Genomic DNA, 20,533 nt, shown 5'->3' with positions numbered 1-20,533 from the left:
ACTGTTTTATAGAGGATAGTCAAAAAAGCAAATTGATACAATTCCTATATATAATTCAGTATCACACATAATGAAATTAGTTAAGCTGATTATTAATATGTCTTGTGTGACGTAGAGAGCTAAGACAGCAGAAATGCAGTCCTAAGCTCTCGCTCATGACCTGAAGGTTGTAGGTTCAATCTCCACGTAGTTCAGGTAGCTAGCTCAAGGTTGACTCAACCTTCCATCCTTCAGCGGTCGGTAAAATGAGTACCCAGCTCGGTGGGGGGTAATAAATAAATTACTCGAAAGCGCTGCAGAATATATTGGCGCTATACAAATAATAGTTTTTTTCTGAGTTAAGCTTTGTCGGCAACTTTGTTAGTTAAATATTACACATATAGGAGACCTTGTCATGTACCTAATGAACCATGCGATTTACAGTACATAACACTAAAAATACTAAGCACTGATGTGTGAAGCCATACAAGTAAGTTGTAGGAGAAATATTAAACCTTCATACTATGGACCTTCACGTTGGCAGGTACAGAAAAATTATCTTCTGCCTTTGTAGAAGTTAAACCAAAGATTTCTGTTACTTTTATATGCATTTCTGAACAGAGAAGATGTAAATAGGACAGCAGTCATATATATTTCAATATTGAAAAAAAAAGTCATACTAAAGTCTGGGATTGTGAAATGATTAATATTATTTCATCAAATTTTAAGAAAATATTATTACATAATATGAAGAAATAGACAAACACTAAAAGTAAGGGTAAGGTTTCTGAAACTTACTCCAAGAAGCGAGTAATATAGTCTCTGCTGCAGCGGGACCAGGTAAGCGGAGATGTGTCATACAATAATTGTGGTGACATGATGTGAGGTCTCTTTCCTTTAGGTTCACAATCATTCCCAACACCATCATGTTGTACCCCGAAACTAGGCCACAGATGGAAAAAAGTTATTAAAGGGAACTGAGCTAAGAGAGAGAAAGGTGCAGTTTACACACTTTGCATATATACCACTTCTGACTAGGTGACTACCCACTACAGGTTTTTTTCACTGCGAAATTTGCAGCGTTTTGTTTTTTCTGCAGGGGTCTATGGGACTTGAAGTGTTAAAATCGCGGAATTTACCGCAAAATCGCGATTTTGCGCGATCGCGGTTTTAACATTACAAGTCCTATAGACGCCTGCAGAAAAAAAAACCGCTGCAAATTTCGCAGTGAAAAAAAACTGTAGTGGGTAGTCACCCTTAAAGGGGTTGTCCCGCGCCGAAACGGGTTTTTTTTTTTTCAACCCCCCCCCCCCCCCCCGTTCGGCGCGAGACAACCCCGATGCAGGGACTTAAAAAAAAGACCGCACAGCGCTTACCTGAATCCCCGCGCTCCGGTGACTTCTTACTTACCGGTTGAAGATGGCCGCCGGATTCTTCTCCCTCGGTGGACCGCAGGGCTTCTGTGCGGTCCATTGCCGATTCCAGCCTCCTGATTGGCTGGAATCGGCATGTGACGGGGCGGAGCTACACGGAGCCCCATTGAGAAAAGAAGAAGACCCGGACTGCGCAAGCGCGGCTAATTTGGCCATTAGACGCTGAAAATTAGTCGGCTCCATGGAAACGAGGACGCCAGCAACGGAGCAGGTAAGTGAAAAACTTCTTATAACTTCTGTATGGCTCATAATTAATGCACAATGTACATTACAAAGTGCATTAATATGGCCATACAGAAGTGTATAGACCCACTTGCTGCCGCGGGACAACCCCTTTAAGACATGTTCTGTCTAACATTAGAAAAGAAAGGTGATGTCATGGCTGAAGATGAAACCAGAAATAGGATGTTTAATGTAAGTATTTGCAAACAAGAATCTATATCAAATTTACCTGTGTCCCAATTCATGCGTGACAGTAAAGGCTGTCGGTAGACCTGTGTCTTCATTTATATTACAACTGCGGTGTGGTTGACACATTCCAGACACATGGGAAAGACCTAGAGTTTCACATGGACGATTCATGGAAGCACAGATGTCTCTTCTGCAAAGAAAAACATGATAATATATAAGTATTGTGAAGATACACACCCACTCTTCGTCAAAAAAAATCCAGCCCCTCGGCCTAGAAGTTGTCGTTTTGCTGCACAATTCGGCATGCAGTTACATCACAGGCAGATATGCAAATGAGAGGGGTGCATTATTGGAATGCAAGAAGCTGGGTGGTAATATTGACAGATTACCTGCCACCTGGGCTGTTCTGACCAGAATGTTAGGAGCTGTTGGGACCAGTGGATGTATGAAGGCACAGACACAAGACGACAGGATTGTAAATAGGATTGTCTGATCGTCCGACATTGTTCGCTATCCAGAGACAGGTGGCGCTCTCATCACAGGCCCCTGTGTCTGTTAGAACCATTTCTAGGCACTTGGCTGAAGGACATTTGGCTTATGGCACCCATTATGTTTATTGCCTTTGACACCAACCCACCATTGCCTCCATATTCAGTGGTGCTGTGAATGATGAAACTGGACCGCTAAAAAGTCTAAAAGGGGTGTTTTCAGCGACTAATCCAGGTTTAGTTTGGGCACTGACGACAGCCATGTTCTTGTCTGGAGACCTCGGGATGAGCACCTCAATCCTGCCTTTGTTGTGGAGCGGCACACTGCCCCCTGCTGGTGTGATTGTCTGGGGGGCTATTGCATACAACAGTCAGTCACTCCTAGTAGTGGTGCGAGGGATGACAGCTCAGCAATATGTTCAGGACATCCTGCAGCCACATGTGTTGTCTCCCATTGCAGGGCTTCCAAGAGGCATTTTCCAGCAGGATAATGCTCAGCAGGGGCGTACCTAAAGGCTGATGGGTCTGGGTGCAAAAGTTTATCTCAGGGCTCCCCAACTTCTCTTAACCCCTTAACACGGAGGCGTAACATGAAGCTCCTGGGCCACAATGCAAAACCAGTAACAGGGCCCCCAACTATAATGCTTTATTCATAGTACTGGGCTCCCTATATGGAGAAGAGAAGCCTTATGTGCCCCCTAAGGCTCCTGGGCCCGGGCGCAACCGCATCCCCTATAGCAGTGATGGCGAACCTTTTAGAGACCGAGTGCCCAAACTGCAACCCAAAACGCACTTATTTATTGTAAAGTGCCAACATGTCAGGGGGCGGGGCTTATCACGACGTATGATTTTTACCCCCGTCATTCTTAAAAGGACAAGGCTGTTTCAAAATAGACAGCGTGCAGATTTTGACTTCTTTTGGATGCGGAAATGCTGTGTAATTTGCCATGGAAATTTCCGCTGAGGACATTCTGCAGCATTTCCACTACCTCATGTAAACATATCCCAGCAGTGATACTGACCCCCCTCAGACTGGTCCCAGCAGTAAGGGTGACCCCCCAGAGCAGCCCCAGTGCTAAGAGTGACCCCCCAGAGCGGCTTTAGTGGTTATAGTGACCCCGCACAGTGGCCCCAGTGGTAATAGTGACATCCCACAGCGGCCCCAGTAGTAATAGTGACATCCCACAGTGGCCCCAGTAGTAATAGTGACATCCCACAGCATCCCCAGTAGTAATAGTGACATCCCACAGTAGCCAGTAGTAATAGTGACATCTCACAGTGCCCCCCAGTAGTAATAGCGACATCCCATAGTGGCCTATGTAGTAATACCGCCCCCCTCTGAGACCCAAATTCCCCCCCCCCCCCCCTCCTCTGCTTGGTGCTGTTGCTGTCACTGATCCCAGGAGCACAATGTGACGTGCTGCCGGACACCTTCTCCCCTCCCCTGCTCTCGCGGAACCAAGTAGGAGATGTCAGAGGAGGGGGGGAGGAGGATCCCGGCTGCCCACTGACATCACAGTGTGCGCCGGGGTCAGTGCCTCTAGCAGCGCTGCTGGGTGAATACCAGCAGGGGAGCTGACGGTATTTACTAATATGGTGAGCGGCCGACGGCAGCGAGTGCCAGCTGGGAAGGCTCTGAGTGCCGCCTCTGGCACGCGTGCCATAGGTTCGTCACCACTGCCCTATACTTACGCTATCCTTTATAGTTATAGTGATGCTCGGCCACACACACAAAGGGTGTCACAGGAATGTCTCCACATCATTGCACACCTCTGTGGCTGCCCGGTTGCCAGATTTATCACCAATAGAACATGTATAGGACCATCTATGACGTGCACTTGTATCTGCCAGAGATGTAATTGAATGCCGTGTTTTGCAGCAAAATGACAACCCCTTCTAGGTGCTTGATTTTTTTTTTTACAAAAAGTATATATTATCTATACTCTTTCTTAAAAAAAGCATCCCTCTAGAAAGAGTTGTGGTTCATACACATATATATTAATGTATGTGTGTGTGTGTGTGTATGTGTGTCAATATATATGGGCTTGAATTTATGTTTGTACTGTGTTAAGTGGCCAGTAGGGTATTCTACAGGTCCTGATAAATAGCTTGATAATGATGGTCATTGTACTATGTCAATAAGGAGCTGTGGAAAGTGGAATAATGTGGTCTTGATGGTCTTTCTATCCAGTGACCTGGTAAGAAGAACAGCAACATCATGATGTAAAGGATGCTCTTCACTTTTCATGTTCATTGCCTTCTGCCACTTGCAAAAGCTGCGTAGAGAGTTGTCCGCATGATGTGAAACCTTCAGCTCCTCCTTAGAGATGAGAAGACCAAGACATGTTAAAAAATAAGAAGACCGGCAAACCTCTCCTTCTCAGCTCTCCTTCACTTCTGACAAACTTATTTTAGTCCACCCTTAGTCATTCTACAGGTTTCGCTATGTACTTTCATTAGATACAGTACACTCGGCCTTTGTTTCATTGCCTCATTCATACCACATTTTACCCTTCCATCCTACACATTCGACTACTCTAAACTCTCTGATGTTTACCTCCCTTTATTCTCTTGTTCCACAGACCCAAAGGTGGTTGCATGTCAATAGGCTGCCTCTCCTTGTTACCTCATCACGCTCCAGTAGGATCAGACGTACAACAACGATGTTTATCCTGTTCCCAATACTAGCATCATGGAAAAGCCCAGCTACCTATTAAAAAGAAATCAGTTAAGGGATATACATATAAGATATGTGTAAAGTGAGGCATATGGAATGAGCAATGGGGGAAGGTGGGTGTCAAGGCTGTGATGGAGATACAGTGAAACCTCTTTGGGATGACCACCCAAAACTGGATTGAAAAATGGTCTTTTAGTGGAGTGGTCTTCACAAAGACATTTGCCAGTATGCACTGTACAAGGAGATTCAAAAAGAATGGTGCAAAATTAAAACAGATTTATTCACATATGAATTGACATACAACATCCAGAATGACCCGAAAAGGTAGAACAACTCTTCACAGTTTTGGTGCACCTTTCAGATGTTTGATGCGCACCATTGATTACGTGGCAGATGTAAAGTTGGTAGTCCAATTCTACCCAGATATGTCCTGGCATACCCTTTGTTATCAATGTGCTGCAGTGCAAATGCATTCTTTTAGGTTCATTTAGGTTCTGTGGCATGGAACATCTGTAAGGTGCATTAAAAACTTGAAGAGTTTTTCTATCTTTCATGTCATTCTGGGCATTGTATGTCAATATATGAATAGATCAGCTTAACTTTTGAACCATAGTTTTTGAATCACCCTGTGTATGATGGAACTGAATATGTGTCACAGAAAATGTAGTCTGGACTAAGGGTAATCTTCACAAAGAGGTGGTCTGTCAGAGAGGTTTCACTGTATCTTGCAAAGGTAATATGAGCCTGTATGCAGTCATCCTTACCATATTCATAATAGTCAGTACGTAGTTCGCTATACTGATTTTTCCGTGATATTCCACCATCTTGGCATCAGCCACAACTAGGGTTTCCACCCACTTTTCCTTGCTAATGGATCGTCGTTCTCTTCTCTCCCGTGCCTTTGACTGTTCCCACCGTTCCCTTCTCCTCTCCCATTTATCATGGGAATGTGGATGCTCTGCAGAAACATAGGTTGTAGATCTGAGTTCATTGGTTTCCTATAAACAGTAAGTCTTGCAATAGTAGTATAATGAGGATCAAACTCTCCAAAAATCCCAATGCGAAGTACAGATAATTAAACATCCTATTAGAGTGTTATATTAATTATATGTTTTGTTTAAATGTGTTTCTCACCCTTAACACCGCAGCTACTATATTCTGACTGATGACCATCCACCAAATGACGCCGGTAGATCCGATGAGGCATTCCCTTTTCCAAAGAGGGTATTTCTGTTGTCACTGGTTCTATCAGGAAATCCTCGTGTTCCAACTGGAAGACACCTCTCTTGTGGAAAATGAGAATATGAAGGGAAAAAAAACATAAAAGATTAAGTGGAAGTCGTTTTGGTAATCAAATGGTAATATAAGTATACAATTCGAACCTGCGGGGCAAAGACAGCTCTTTACATCTGATCAATGACAAGACAAACAAAAACAGATGTTTCAGTGCGTCAGACCCAGAGCCCCTGGCATCTTAGTCAGCCCTCAACCACTTTGTCTGACCTTGCACACCTGGGGTTAGGCAACCCTCATACATATCAGACTGCACACCTGGGAAACCCCCGTTAGCAAAGAACATCCCATTTTTAGTCTGGAGTAACAATAACATACTATGTAAAACAATTACTGAAACTTCATATTTTGCTGATACAGTATATTCGAAATATTTGTGGGCAAAGGCAAAATATTTCCATGACCACAAATAGCAATGAATAGAATAGTACTTCACTTACCAGACCACTGCAAATACTGATAGCAGCATTTCCAACATGATGATGGTGGGTCTGTACTTCACCCTGCATATGGCATGAACTGGAAGGTCGGCTGACAATTCTTGACTCCCGGATGCCTCCAGTATGCCACTCAGTCACAAAGCCAGGGGCCAGCAGCTGGTGGTTCTGACTAAGATTGAATGTCAACTCAATTCCTTGATACTTGATTCCATAGTAGGTAGAGGAACCAGTGCTTGAAGAAAGTCCTCTCTTCTGTAGATTGCGAGGAGTTAGCTCATAGCTCAGGAAACGACCTTGTTCATCTACTCGGACAGGATGTACAATGTCTGCATCCGGGGAGAAGCTAAGAGGAATACCTGAGTAGACAAAGGTTGGCTCGTCATTATGCTTGTATTCAGTTTGTGTGTAATGCCTTCTTTCTAATGGTATAGGCTACCATACTGTATATATCTTGGATCCCGCTCTTCACCCTTTAACTCCAGCAGTTAGTATGTGGACTTTCCAAGCCGTTACTCAAGAAGTGGTCCCAGTATTGTAGCGGCTGACACTACTTTAAGCCTAGGTGCTCTACCTGAGGGTGTGTACAGGAGTGTAGTCAGACAGTCCTGGTCGAGGCTTTCAGCACACTTTAGCACAAGGAACAAAGCCCGAGATTGGGCTCAACATGGCGTTCAGGCCAGAGGTCAGGACAGAAGCATAGTCAGATTAATGAGCCAGGGTAAGGAGTAGAGACAGGAATGAAGTCAGGGAATAGCTCAATATCAGAAAACCAGGGATTCAGATCAAGCTTGAGAGCGCGCCTTGGGACAGACGAAAAGGACGTTACTATTCAGATATCCTCCCCAGAGGGATAATGCCTGATACACCCAGAGGATCACAGACCATTGGTGGACGACTTAAAATAATGTGCACTGGACTTTAGGAAGGCAGGTGGAAGCACACACACGCCCTCCAGGCAGCAGCTCCATACAGTACAGACACTGGGAACCAGTGTCTGCCAGGAGGAGAAAAATAATGCTTTATCATCTCTTAGTTTTTGGCTTTCGCTGATTCTTCATCAAATAGCTGGAAACTTTGTAGGATCAGCAATTAGCCAAGTAAGAGAAGGGTGAAGAGATTTTTGTTGGTTAGGTGAAAAAGGAAAAACAAAAATAAAATTATCTTTTGTAACAATCTGCTCGGCTCACCTCTCCCTGGCAGTTGGCATTGTCCTCGCAGCCATCACTTCTCCCCGTACTGGGTAATTCTGCTTGCAGGTTGCCATTATACGCTAGTTCCTGGACTCTTAAAAGATGTGTTAAGCACCCCTGACCCTGCTCATAATCTTTTCTCCAATTCTTTTTAGGGTTTTCCTGCCTTCATTCTGAGCAAAAGAGTCCATTTAGTTCCAGTCTGCTTTGGTGTGCATTTGTTCTATCTCTTAGCGTTTTGACTCAGCTTGTTCTCCTGACCTCGTTCACTTGTTTGCTGCCTGCCCAGACCACTGCTTGACCCTCGTTTACGATTGAACTCTGCCAGCTTCAACCTTTGCTCAGTCTCACTACAATTCCTACTTACCACCTTTGTACTGCGCATTGGGAACTTCAGCTTGTCTGTGTGTCTGCTATTGTAAATGGACACTTGTCCAGAGGTAGTGACCTGGGGAGTCCCTTCCGAAAAATCCATACATTCTTATGGGTAAAGAACGAACAATCCCTTAGACCCGTACCCTGATTTAGCCCTAAGTCAAGCGGTTAGTAACCCCTTAGGTTCACATCTCCTAAAAGCCTTTGTTACATACATCCTGAAGTTCTAACGAGGGTTGAAAACACAAGTTTTAAGAGACTTGGCAAAATAAATTTTCAGCGTAAATCTGATAAAAAGTATTTTGCTAACAATTGAAAGGGTTTTCCGAGCATTTAATATTCGTGACCTACCCTCAGATCATCAATAGCTTTTATTTATTTTTTTAAAATTCTTTATTTATCATTTTTAATTTCCATATAACAGCATTTTGCCGACGTTCATCATCAACAGCGTATGTGATACAATATCTCTAATATCCGATTAAGTAAAAGAGAAAAGATAAATAACTGTTCCAGTAGGTAGCAATATGATCATGTGAAAACCTAACATTCTATCCCCATGATCTTCCAGATATTCGTTTTCTTCCATCTCTCCACTTACACTATCTGTGCACATGAACACAATTATATCAACCTTATCTTCTTCGCTCAAACACATAACACAAAGGGAGAACATATAAGGGGAACTACATATATTGGAGGGGGAGGTAAGAAGGAAGGGTAGGAAATATCAAGAGAAATACATAGCCCAGTCAGGGATTGATCAGTAGCCTATACTCCTCGGTGTTCTGAAATTCTATCCAATAATACCAAGTCTTTCTAAATTTGTCTTGCGTACCTCTTAGTGAAGCCGTGAGAGATCATCAATAATTGATCGTCGGGGGTCCACCACTCAGTATCCTTGCTGATCATCTAAACCTCTAGCCCACCGTCAATGCAGTCAAGCTGGATGTCTGCATTGGGGTTAGAGCTTGAAGTGTAATAGAAGGCTTTACACCCATAATTTCTGTAGGAGCGATGCCTTCTGTTACTCTTCCGGGTCTGACCACAATGAAGAGTTAGAAGTGTAATGGAAGACATCGTTCTCATTGATTTCAAGGGAAGTAAAGCCTTCTATTACACGTCCGGCTCCAACCCCAATGCAGATGTTCGGCTTGGCTACACAGACAGCAGGTCGGAGGATCAGGTGATCGGTGGGGATCCTGAATAACAGACCCCCACGGATCAACTATTGATGACCTATCCTGAGGATACGTCATTAATAGTAAATACTCGGAAGATCCTTTTAAGACCATTTCATCATTCAGGAGGTCCAAGATGTTAAGATATGTAGAGTGCTTTCATGGAAGCATCTACTGTACCATCAATTTCTTAACAATTCATAACATTAGAATAGTTGAAGTGATAGCTAAAACATTAATCTTGGCAATAAGAAACTGTTTCTGTGTTCTCACTGGGATTGTGGAAAACTATTTTCTATGACTCATGACCAGAGGAGATTACTAGGGCTTCCTCACTTGATGTAACGTCCGTCCTGTGATGATCTAGACCAGGACTTGCAGCCAATGTTATTTACATATTAATAAAGACACGTTTTTTCTAATAAATCCCATGATCTTTATTCCCCATTTTCCCAAGAGAAGCCCAGCATAAAAAAGCAGCCGTCAGTCTTTTGTAGTCTGTGTATTCCCATCTCTGGGAACCTGCGGGGCTGCAATGTTCAGGCATCCCTTCCCCCTCTTGCACTAATTAGTACTTCAGGGTCCGCAACAATCCAAGTCCCATGTACAGCTGCCTCACAGCTGGACTGAGAAAAAACAGCTGAGTGTCTACATCTACAACCCACGTGTGGACTATTAAGAATAAGCAATAACAAACAAGAAAAATGCATTAAATTTAACTGCTGTGCATTTTTTGTTTAGTCTTAGGTATTACAGACAGAGGCGTAATTTGAAGCTGCTTGTCCACAAAATGTGTAAAATGTGCAACAGAGACTCCCAACTCTAACTTTTTATTTTTAGTACTAGTCTCCTATGGGGAAAGACCATATGGGCTCCTCTAAGGCTGCAGGGCCTGGTTGCAAGCTCGCCCTCTGCATCCAGTATAGTTACGCCCGATTACAGATCCTTCATATATGAGGGGTCCTTTTATTTGATCTGTACACATTATTAGTAAACTCTATTTGCTTTCACTGTGCACTTGCTCCTTCCAAAATTTAGAAACATGGAAACATTTATACATGTGGGCTAAAATTCACTTCTATTGTATGGTAGGTTAACATTGTATGATGCCAATGAGACAAAGACTGACTCTACTTGTCATATACAGTTTCAGTGGTTCAAGTTCTATGTACATGAACAACAGTGGAATATAGAACTTTATTACCACTGTAAAGAGTTTAATTAATATGGTATTCATGGTTTTTGCAAATTCGGTCCTTCTAGTTAACATTTCATGAGACTGTGGCTGTATAGATGGCTAGTTTGGACTATACATGTATGTAGAGACCAATCTAGGCAGGTTTCTTCCTACAGTCAGCTGTATGGAAGAGAATATGGAAATAAACATGTTGTCCATGTAGGGGTAGACCCAGAGATCTTGGCTTAGATTGCATATTTTTAATAACTGGGACAATACTGAGAATTATTCCCTGTAGCAGTGTATTACGGAATACAAGCCGGCTGGTCAAAAATGGAGAAAATGTTAGGAAATGTATGTACAGTCATAGATTTGTACATAAGTGATGATAATGATGCCAAACGTTGTTGAAAATGTGGAGTACAAATGGTGAAAGGCCATCAAGTGAACAGTCTTGAAGATGTGTTGGAATAAGAAAATATGAGCAAGTGTAAAGATCTGGGCAACTCTGACAGAGGCCAAACTGTGAAGGCTAGATGCTGGATCGGAGCATCTCCAAGACGGCAGGTCTTGTGTATACAACGGTTAGAAACTACCAAAAGTAGTCCAAAGAAGGAAAACTACTGAACAAGGTATCTCATGGGTGCCCAATACTCACTGAAGCATGCAGTACGAAAGGCTAGCCTATCTAGTCTGATCCCACAGAAAAACTACCATAATACAAATTTCTTAAAAAGTTACTGCTAGACACCTTCACAGGTCTTATAAAGTCCATGCCAGTCCGATAGGTCAGGGCTATTTTGGCAGACAGCTGATTGGTGTATAGCAACACAGTCCTCTACAGAGATTGTCACATTATTGAATCCAGTGCAGTTCACAATCTACATTCTCAACCACACACACGTGAGGCCAATTTACTTATCAGTATGTTTTTGGATTGTGGGAAAGCAGATTAAGGCTCCCTTCACACAAGTGCATGCACATTTGCAATGTGTATTTTCACGCGCCTGAGTGCTGCATATTTGTTAGCATATTTTACTGTACTTTTCGCATGTGGCAAAAAAATATGTAGCGATTGAAATGGCCAATTAGTCTAATGAGTTCCAGATATGTTCTTTTTCTTGCGCAATTACGCACTTGCATCTCCTGGTGTATTGTGCGCATATTTATGCATCCCCGTTGACTTTTACGGGGACTTTTGTGCATTTTGGTGAAAATAGAGGATGCTGCATTTGTTTTTTTGCGCGACCGAAACGCACAGGAAAAATATGTGCATGTGAATAAGCCCATTGAAATCAATGGTTCTATTTTCTGCGTCTTGCATGCGCAAATTCTGCATGCACAAATATGCCCATGTGCAGGGGGCCTAAGCATAGGGAATCTACACAAACCCAGGGAACATTAAAACTCCATGCAGGTGTTGTCCTTGGTCGCATTCGAACCCACTATCCCGTAATTGCAATGCAACAGTGCCAATCTCCTAGACCTCATATTTCTGGGAAAAAGTGGATTTTCCAGTTTGATTTCTTTTATCCGCTCTTTGGGTCTACCAGCATAGGATGGGAAAGCTACATTTTCAAAGGGCCTTTAAAGCTAATAATTTTGGTAAGAACTAGTTTACGTCGAAAGCCAAAAGCAATTTTTAGGTCATAAAATATATGTTCTTGGGCTGTCAGCCAGCAGCCTGTTCTACAATAGCTCTAAACAGCAGCACAAACCACACAGTCCAAATAATAAGCATTAAATTCAAGCACTTGACCATATCAATGTGCGGTACGCATCCATAATATGGTAGACATAAACTTTTATGGGCTCATACTGGAACTTTGCATGCCTCAGACTTCACACAGGGTTAATAATAGTGTTTCATGGAGTGAGTCTCTCCAGCACAGGCAATACCCCCCAATATGAAGAATAAAAGGTTATGTTAGGACTCCAGTCCCCACAATCAACTCTAACCTCTAAAATCATCCCTAACACACTTGTTAGTTTGTCGTTTTGTTAGAGCCGCCATGTGCGGTTAATGTATTCGCCGATATGCTCAAAGATTCTGAGATTAGTCAGTAAATTCCATTACAAGATTTATACAGCCACTGCTTGTATTACTGTTGCAGCTGACCTCCCACTGCTATGAACAACCAAACAACTAGCTTTTGTACACTTCCAGCCATGCTGGAATTTGGATCAGTAAATACGCAAAGATCTGTCACTGTACACAAGAATCCTGTACTAGTGCTAGGGTGGATTTACATAGGCGATTTTCAAACGCACGATTACTGTGCATTGTGAGATGCATAGAAATTGCATGTGAAAAGAACCCAATATTTTAAATCAGTGTATCTCCTATGGGAGAGAAAGAAAAATTGCATAGCACTCGCATGTAAGGGCGGCATCAGACGAGCATTAGCACAAATACGCTCGCTGATGTTTGATGTGCCAGGTAATCAGGGGGTTGTGCCCGTGCCAGTGCTTATTACTGTACTGTTTGCGCGTGTAGGAACAGCTTTTAGAATTGGAATAACATATGATTTTCATGCACGTTAAATTGCATGTGCAGCAATGTGTTTTTCTCCCAAAATGCATTGCACTCATGACGATCGCAGGTTTACAAGTACGATATCCTGATATCACACTCGCCCGTGTAAATACAGCCTTTCGCTCTGCTACCTGTCCAAGTCTATTTAATAACCACCATGGCTCATCCTATATTGAACACATTTGTACTTCAGAGATATTAGAAGAAATGAGCGCATCAGCAGTACTTGCCTGGAAAACCCCTTTAAGGTGACTTGGACGGTGGAAAAGAAAGCTTGAATTTGATTGGTTCTTATATGCATCGCCTCCTTTAATTTAATTGATTGCTTTAATTCATTTATGGGTTTTTAATTGCCACTAATGAATAAATGCATTGTTATGCTAATTCGTCTTAAATTAATTCCCTTTGGTTGTTTTAGCGCTAGAACAAGCATGCCCTTGTACAAGGCTGGATAGATTTTTTTTTGCCTCTGGATAGGTATTTCTGAGGACATTCTGCATGTACCCATGTAGGGATTACTAAGCAGACCCTCGTACCCCAGTAATGTGAACGCTAAAATAGGCCTGCATTAGGGCCATCTGAAAGCTGCGTAAATCTGCACTGCTTGATATAGGAAATGTCTTTTGGACTATTTGGCGAGTGCTGCTGGCATCTCTTATCTTTGTAAATCTGCACTGCTTTATCACGCACACATGCTACATAGTAAGGTACTTAGCGGGGTCCCCAAATGGATGGAACTGCTGTTAAGCATGTGCGATATCGCCCTATTCCCTGCTGGAGATAGCCAAGTCCATCAGTCCCACTGAATTGAATAGAGCGTCAGCACACATGCTTGATCGCTACTCCATTCACAAAAGGGAACATGGAACTCTGATTGGTGAGGCCCCAGCAGTGAGACCCCCAACAATCATATAGTTATCCTGTGGAAAGGGGGATAACTTGAAATCCTATTGTGTGTGAGAATGCTCTTGGTAACAGCCATGCCTTACCACCTATGGTACCTATAGATTTGAGGTTTCCTGTTATTCTGTGCAAAACTGACATCTTCATTTCTAATAAGGCCAACCTCAGATTCTAAAGAATCGGAAATCTTCTTCTGCATATACTGGACACGCCTGATGTTTCAGCTAATTTTTCCCACTAGAATTCTTTATTTTGCACAACTTCCTCTCCCAGAACTGACAAGCCTGAAGATCCAAAAATAATAACCTTAGCAGGATTAGGTCCTAGAAGGGTTATCTTCCATATGACTTTTAAGTCCAGCTTTGAAGAGCGGCACTGGATCATAATATAAATGCAATATAACAGTTACTATACTTCTCTAAGCGCATACCAATGCTAGCTTTCAATCCCGGGTAATTTAGGCTCTTGGAGTAATTTTAGGCACTGCACTTTGGTGCTGTATACATGAGCTCCCCCTAATGGTAGTATCAGAGCACATAATTCTGTCCTTTGGAGGGAGCTAGATGGGATGTTATTGGAGGTAGGTAGTGTATCTGAGGTACAGGGAGTCATCAGATGTTTGTGGCCATAATTAATGTGTGTGACCTAATATCACTACAACACAACAAGCACTAGAAGCTGGAACTCATGTTATCAATATGAACTTTGCTTGACTTTAATGGTCGAAAAGATGTACAAAAGCAGCATTCAAGAACTGATTTGGGGCATCTTTCTGCCAGGTCCATATATTGATGATCATCATTGTTTTTAATTTTAAATCCACAAATCTAAATACATCACAAGACGACAGCTATTCTTCCAAGCAAGGGTGTTGCTATAGAGGGCGCATAGGTAGGGATTAGTTTTATAAAAGGAACGTTAGGTGGCAGCACTCCTAACCATCCTGACTTCATTGGGACAGTCCAAGAATGTTTGGATGCCCTTCCCCTGCTCCTCAGCTTCAGTGACTCCTATGATCCTGTACCACAGAAGAGGTAAAAAAAGGGGAGGGAGTCAAGCTATACTCCGTACAGAGTGCAACTTATGGTACTAATAGAGTAAAGATTCCAGTCTTATTGCCACTGGACAGACAGAGTTATTGGAGTGGGGAAGCAGAGCATTATAAACGTGGGGGCACTATAACTAAGTAGGGCCACAGAGGGGGTGCTATAACTAAGTAGGGCCACAAAGGGGGCGGTATAACTAAGTAGGACCACAGAGGGGGCGGTATAACTAAGTAGGACCACAGAGGGGGCGGTATAACTAAGTAGGACCACAGAGGGGGCGCTATAACTAAGTAGGACCACAGAGGGGGCGCTATAACTAAGTAGGGCCACAGAGGAGGCGCTATAACTAAGTAGGGCCACAGAGGGGGCGCTATAACTAAGTAGGGCCACAGAGGGGGCGCTATAACTAAGTAGGGCCACAGAGGGGGCGTTATAACTAAGTAGGGCCACAGAGGGGGCGCTATAACTAAGTAGGGCCACAGAGGGGGGTGCTGTAACTAAGTAGGGCCACAGAGGGGGCACTATAACTAAGTAGGGCCACAGAGGGGGCTCTATAACTAAGTAGGGCCACAGAGGGGGCGCTATAACTAAGTAGGGCCACAGAGGGGGCGCTATAACTAAGTAGGGCCACAGAGGGGGCGCTATAACTAAGTAGGGCCACAGAGGGGGCGCTATAACTAAGTAGGGCCACAGAGGGGCACACTATAAATAAGTAGGGCCACAGAGGGGCCGCTATAACTAAGTAGGGCCACAGAGGGGGCGCTATAACTAAGTAGGGCCACAGAGGGGGCGCTATAACTAAGTAGGGCCACAGAGGGGGCGCTATAACTAAGTAGGGCCACAGAGGGGGCACTATAACTAAGTAGGGCCACAGAGGGGGCGCTATAACTAAGTAGGGCCACAGAGGGGGGTGCTGTAACTAAGTAGGGCCACAGAGGGGGCACTATAACTAAGTAGGGCCACAGAGGGGCCGCTATAACTAAGTAGGGCCACAGAGGGGGCGCTATAACTAAGTAGGGCCACAGAGGGGGCGCTATAACTAAGTAGGGCCACAGAGGGGGCGCTATAACTAAGTAGGGCCACAGAGGGGGCGCTATAACTAAGGAGGGCCACAGAGGGGGCGCTATAACTAAGGAGGGCCACAGAGGGGGGTGCTGTAACTAAGTAGGGCCACAGAGGGGGCACTATAACTAAGTAGGGCCACAGAGGGGCCGCTATAACTAAGTAGGGCCACAGAGGGGGCGATATAACTAAGTAGGGCCACAGAGGGGGCGATATAACTAAGTAGGGCCACAGAGGGGGTGCTATAACTAAGTAGGGCCACAGAGGGGGCGCTATAACTAAGTAGGGCCACAGAGGGGGCGCTATAACTAAGTAGGGCCACAGAGGGGGCGCTATAACTAAGTAGGGCCACAGAGGGGGGCGCTGTAACTAAGTAGGGCCACAGAGGGGGCACTATAAGTAAGTAGGACCACAGAGGGGGCACTATAACTAAGTAGGGCCACAGAGGGGGCACTATAACTAAGTAGGACCACAGAGGGGGCACTATAACTAAGTAGGGCAACAGAGGGGGCACTATAACTAAGTAGGGCCACAGAGGGGGCACTATAACTAAGTAGAGCCACAGAGGGGGGCACTATAACTAAGTAGAGCCACAGAGGGGGCACTATAACTAAGTAGAGCCACAGAGGGGGCACTATAACTAACTGCAATCACAGAGAAAATACTAACTCAGTGGGGTCATGGAGGAGGCACTACAACTTAGTGGCGTTACAGAGGGGACACTATAAGTGGAAGAACAGAGGGCACATTAATTCTAAGTACACTGTTAGTGGAGCCACTGAGGGGTCACTAGAATAGGGAGAGTGTGCAGAGACAAGTTATGACTGGAACAAGTCTTCATGGTGGTCTGAGCTCGAATAGAGAAGAAAAATGAAAACAGATGACTCCAATCTGAGGCAACATCACCTATGACTACTGGAGGTAACTGCACTGTAATCAATGTATAGAACTTGGATCTAGCTAATGGATACTTGTAGGGCCCATTCAGAGGACCATATAATAGAGCCATGTGCTGTCCTTGTATTCCATGGACAACACACAAACCAATTATAGGCAATTAAGCTACTTATATGTTTGTTCTTTCACAGAAACCAATCACTGCATGTCCTGTTCTCGTCTGTTTTATGTGCATAGCCCTATAGGCTATAATGGGTCCGTGTGCTGTCCGTGAATTAACACGGACAGTACGTGGACCCAAATATGTTAAGTGCGTCAGAGGCCTAACGCTTTGTTAACACTTCAATTGTGGAATTCCATTTTTTTATGATCCGCCCTATGATGGAAATGAAAGGTGCCTGACAGATCCAACTGACTATAATGGCATTTTCCCAGACAAAGCAGCACAGAATGCTGCATTGTTTTATCCAGAATGTTGTGCTGGATCTGTATCAGATGCCTTGAACTGAGCCTCCAATGCAAATGTGAATGGAGCCTATTTCAGAGCTGGGTAAGATGTGCAACAACGTATCAAGTATACAGTAACCAAAGTAACACATCATTGTAGCAAGAGGGCTACAAATACGGCGTTTCATCTCTGCAACCCTCCAACATCAAGAATGCAAATTTTGCCTTTAGCCAGGGTGTTTCTTTAAAGGGTCTGTCCAGTTGGTCTAGTCACAGATTAGGTCATCAACAGCAGATTAGCAGGGCTCTGCTGCTAAGGACCCCCGCCGATCAGCTATCCTGTGTGCGATGCACCTGTAAACTGAGCTAATTTCTGCAGGCAGCAGACAGCTCCATTCCCGCTGCAGTGGCCAAGACTGGTATTTCAGGCCAAGATACCTATTTTGGCCATGTAATTCGAGCAAAGTCACTAGAAAAATCTATAATCCTTGGACAGATCAGTGGCAAAAGAAGTTCTGGCCGCCAAAGAATACGATAGCTGACACTGTCGAAGCCCATACTGACATGGATATCACACAACTGAAAGAAGCAGTGCAAAATCGAAAAACATGGAGGGAGCTCGCCTTTAGGGTCTCTGAGGGTTGTAAACAACTAAACGGCAAACAACAACATACCACTCATTTCAATGGGAACTTACCCTGCAATACCAATCCTGGCCACTGCAGTGGGAACTGAGCTGTCTGCTTCATGGAGAAATCAACTCAGTGAAGGAGCACACCAGCTCTGAGAGGAGCTGATTGGCAGGGATCTGTTGCACAGGACCCCAGTCAATCTGCTATTGATGTCCTATCCTAAGGATAGTCCAGCAATAGTTTACAACTGGTATGTTGTTGAGTTCTAGTATGCTGCTAACTGCTGTAAAAGAGGACGTGATGACATATCAGTGCCTGTGGATGCCTAAACCTGCAATGAAACCTCAGAAGAGAGGAGGTCGCAGCAAGAATACTATGAAATGTTATTTTGGTATACACATTTCTGACATTTGTAATAACAGTTACATGTGTTCAGTACAAACAAAATGATGTAACACAGACCGCAGTGAAAAACGTTATCTTTATACTCAACCCGACTGTCAATCTCATGGACCAACCGCAGAACGGTATATACTGTTTACGGAATACGTCGAGACACAATTAGTTTTCCTACCATTGTATATCATACCAAACTTTAGGTCACAGGAGCAACAACAAGTGCATGCAATGACTCGATGGCGTTTCCTTGTTCTTGAGAGGATAACTAAAACCTGCAGTTACATCACTTCTTGGAACATTTGAGGTGTTCAGTAAGAAAGTGCCATATAGTCTATGGCTGGGCTTATGCACAAAAATGGGCACTATAACCAGTTTATACACATACAGATATTCCTTTACTTTGGTCAGAGCACTTTTTGCAGAAAAAGGGGCAGAAAAACTAAGAAAATGAAACATATTTAATCTTTATCTTATTTTTCCACTGTTCAGATATCTTATAGGAGAACATCCAGCATAGTTTATTACCAAAGTGTCAGATTGATCGAACTCCAGTTTGGCTGGACAGCATTGCTGTTGCATTCCGTTTTGCAATATTTTTCAACTTTTTGAATTTCGATTCAGACAGTCAAACAAGACAAAACCCAGATTTTCTGCAGGCGATGAAAGCTGATAGGGTTAAGTGCGTCCAGTCCCTAGCCGTGTGTGGGCAGAGCCATGATGTACAAGGAGACCCTGCTTACTCTTAACCCTTTCTTGAACAATTCCTCTTACATTGACTATTTAGGCCGCTTTCAGACTAACGTATTTTAACTCTGCATTCTGAGGACAGCAATACGGAGCTATTGTATACCTAGTTATGGATTCACCTGGGTGTATTTTTTTACTGCCATTTTTTAAAAACATAACGACCTATTTTTGTCCGTTTTTCACTCCATAGTGGTATTGTTTTCTATTGGGAAAAATACAGATCTGCATTTGCCCAGTAGAAAATAAAACAACGACAGCAAATACGGAAGCAAATACAGATCAAATATTGATGACATACGGTTGTGATGTCATCTGTAACACGTCCATATTATATATCCGTATTTAGGACGTGTTACAAAATAAGCATTACTGCTGATTAGTTCATTTGACCTGACAATATGGTTAAAGATTCTGTTAGTACTGATTCTCCATACATTCTCATCATTCTTGTCCGAAGAGCTGACACTCCAAGGTTTGAAAAACATCCTGCAGAAAAAAAATCAATATAAGCTTCGCCAAAATGAGAAATACTGACCTGAAATCAGTGGGGTGACCTCTTGCAAAGTCCAGCAGAGAAGGATCAGCAGGAGCCACATCTTGAGATTGCAGGTGGGTGACTTTATCATTGTGCAGTTAGGGGCAGCATGCTACTGTGGTGGTTCAGGAGGCAGGGCAGAGCTCCAATATATACTGTGCAGATACAATGTGATAGAATGAATGTGTACTTATGTGTCTGTGCTGGAATGTTTACTGTCCTTTGTGATCTTCTATTTATACATGTGCTCTTTGTTAAGTGTGATGTGCAGGGTGATGTTTGTAGTGGGCAATGGGAGGGATCATTTCTTGCTATGTCCCTGTCTCTTGGAGCAATACATCTTGAGTATCTGCTCTGTCCTGTGGTGACACAAAGTATCCAATATCCAGGAGATTCTCCAACTCTTTTGTCTCTTGTCATCTGTTTCTTGTCTAGGGCTCTCAAGTTCACAGACCCTCCTCCTGTACCCCAATCTCCCCTCCTCTTGCACTGCCTCCTATGCCTTGTCCTTCCCACACTATCCTTTCTTTCCTTGTCTTTCATCTGTCTCTCTACTGCCCCCTTTTCATCCTACAGTCTTTATGTGATTACCAGAACATTTTACTACTATGCATTAACGCTTCTTCTTTATTACTTATGCAAAGAACTCTAATTCATTAATATGAAGATCAAGTTAATAGTTGAT

General features: G+C 43.5%; 1 protein-coding gene across 2 annotated transcripts in view; it reads right to left on the bottom strand.

Moving 5' to 3' along the window:
* The window catches only part of ADAMTS7 (ADAM metallopeptidase with thrombospondin type 1 motif 7), a 78,312-nt gene extending 58,050 nt beyond the window's left edge, over positions 1 to 20,262 (bottom strand). For both annotated transcript variants that reach the window (XM_066592971.1, XM_066592972.1), the window contains exons 1-8: positions 19,849 to 20,262; positions 6,722 to 7,077; positions 6,123 to 6,273; positions 5,753 to 5,946; positions 4,938 to 5,021; positions 4,507 to 4,631; positions 1,864 to 2,013; positions 778 to 921 (exon numbers count right to left, since the gene is read on the bottom strand). In XM_066592971.1, coding sequence (XP_066449068.1) covers positions 778 to 921; positions 1,864 to 2,013; positions 4,507 to 4,631; positions 4,938 to 5,021; positions 5,753 to 5,946; positions 6,123 to 6,273; positions 6,722 to 7,077; positions 19,849 to 19,939 — 1,295 coding nt within the window. In that variant the 5' untranslated portion in view covers positions 19,940 to 20,262. The remainder of the gene's footprint in view (positions 1 to 777; positions 922 to 1,863; positions 2,014 to 4,506; positions 4,632 to 4,937; positions 5,022 to 5,752; positions 5,947 to 6,122; positions 6,274 to 6,721; positions 7,078 to 19,848) is intronic.
* Between the last annotated feature and the right edge of the window lie 271 nt (positions 20,263 to 20,533).

Source organism: Eleutherodactylus coqui, chromosome 2 (assembly GCF_035609145.1).
Source record: "Eleutherodactylus coqui strain aEleCoq1 chromosome 2, aEleCoq1.hap1, whole genome shotgun sequence".
In the NCBI taxonomy this organism is placed as follows: domain Eukaryota; kingdom Metazoa; phylum Chordata; class Amphibia; order Anura; family Eleutherodactylidae; genus Eleutherodactylus; species Eleutherodactylus coqui.
The sequence above is the reverse complement of the archived record's forward strand: the minus strand, read 5'-3'. Positions and strand labels throughout refer to the sequence as shown.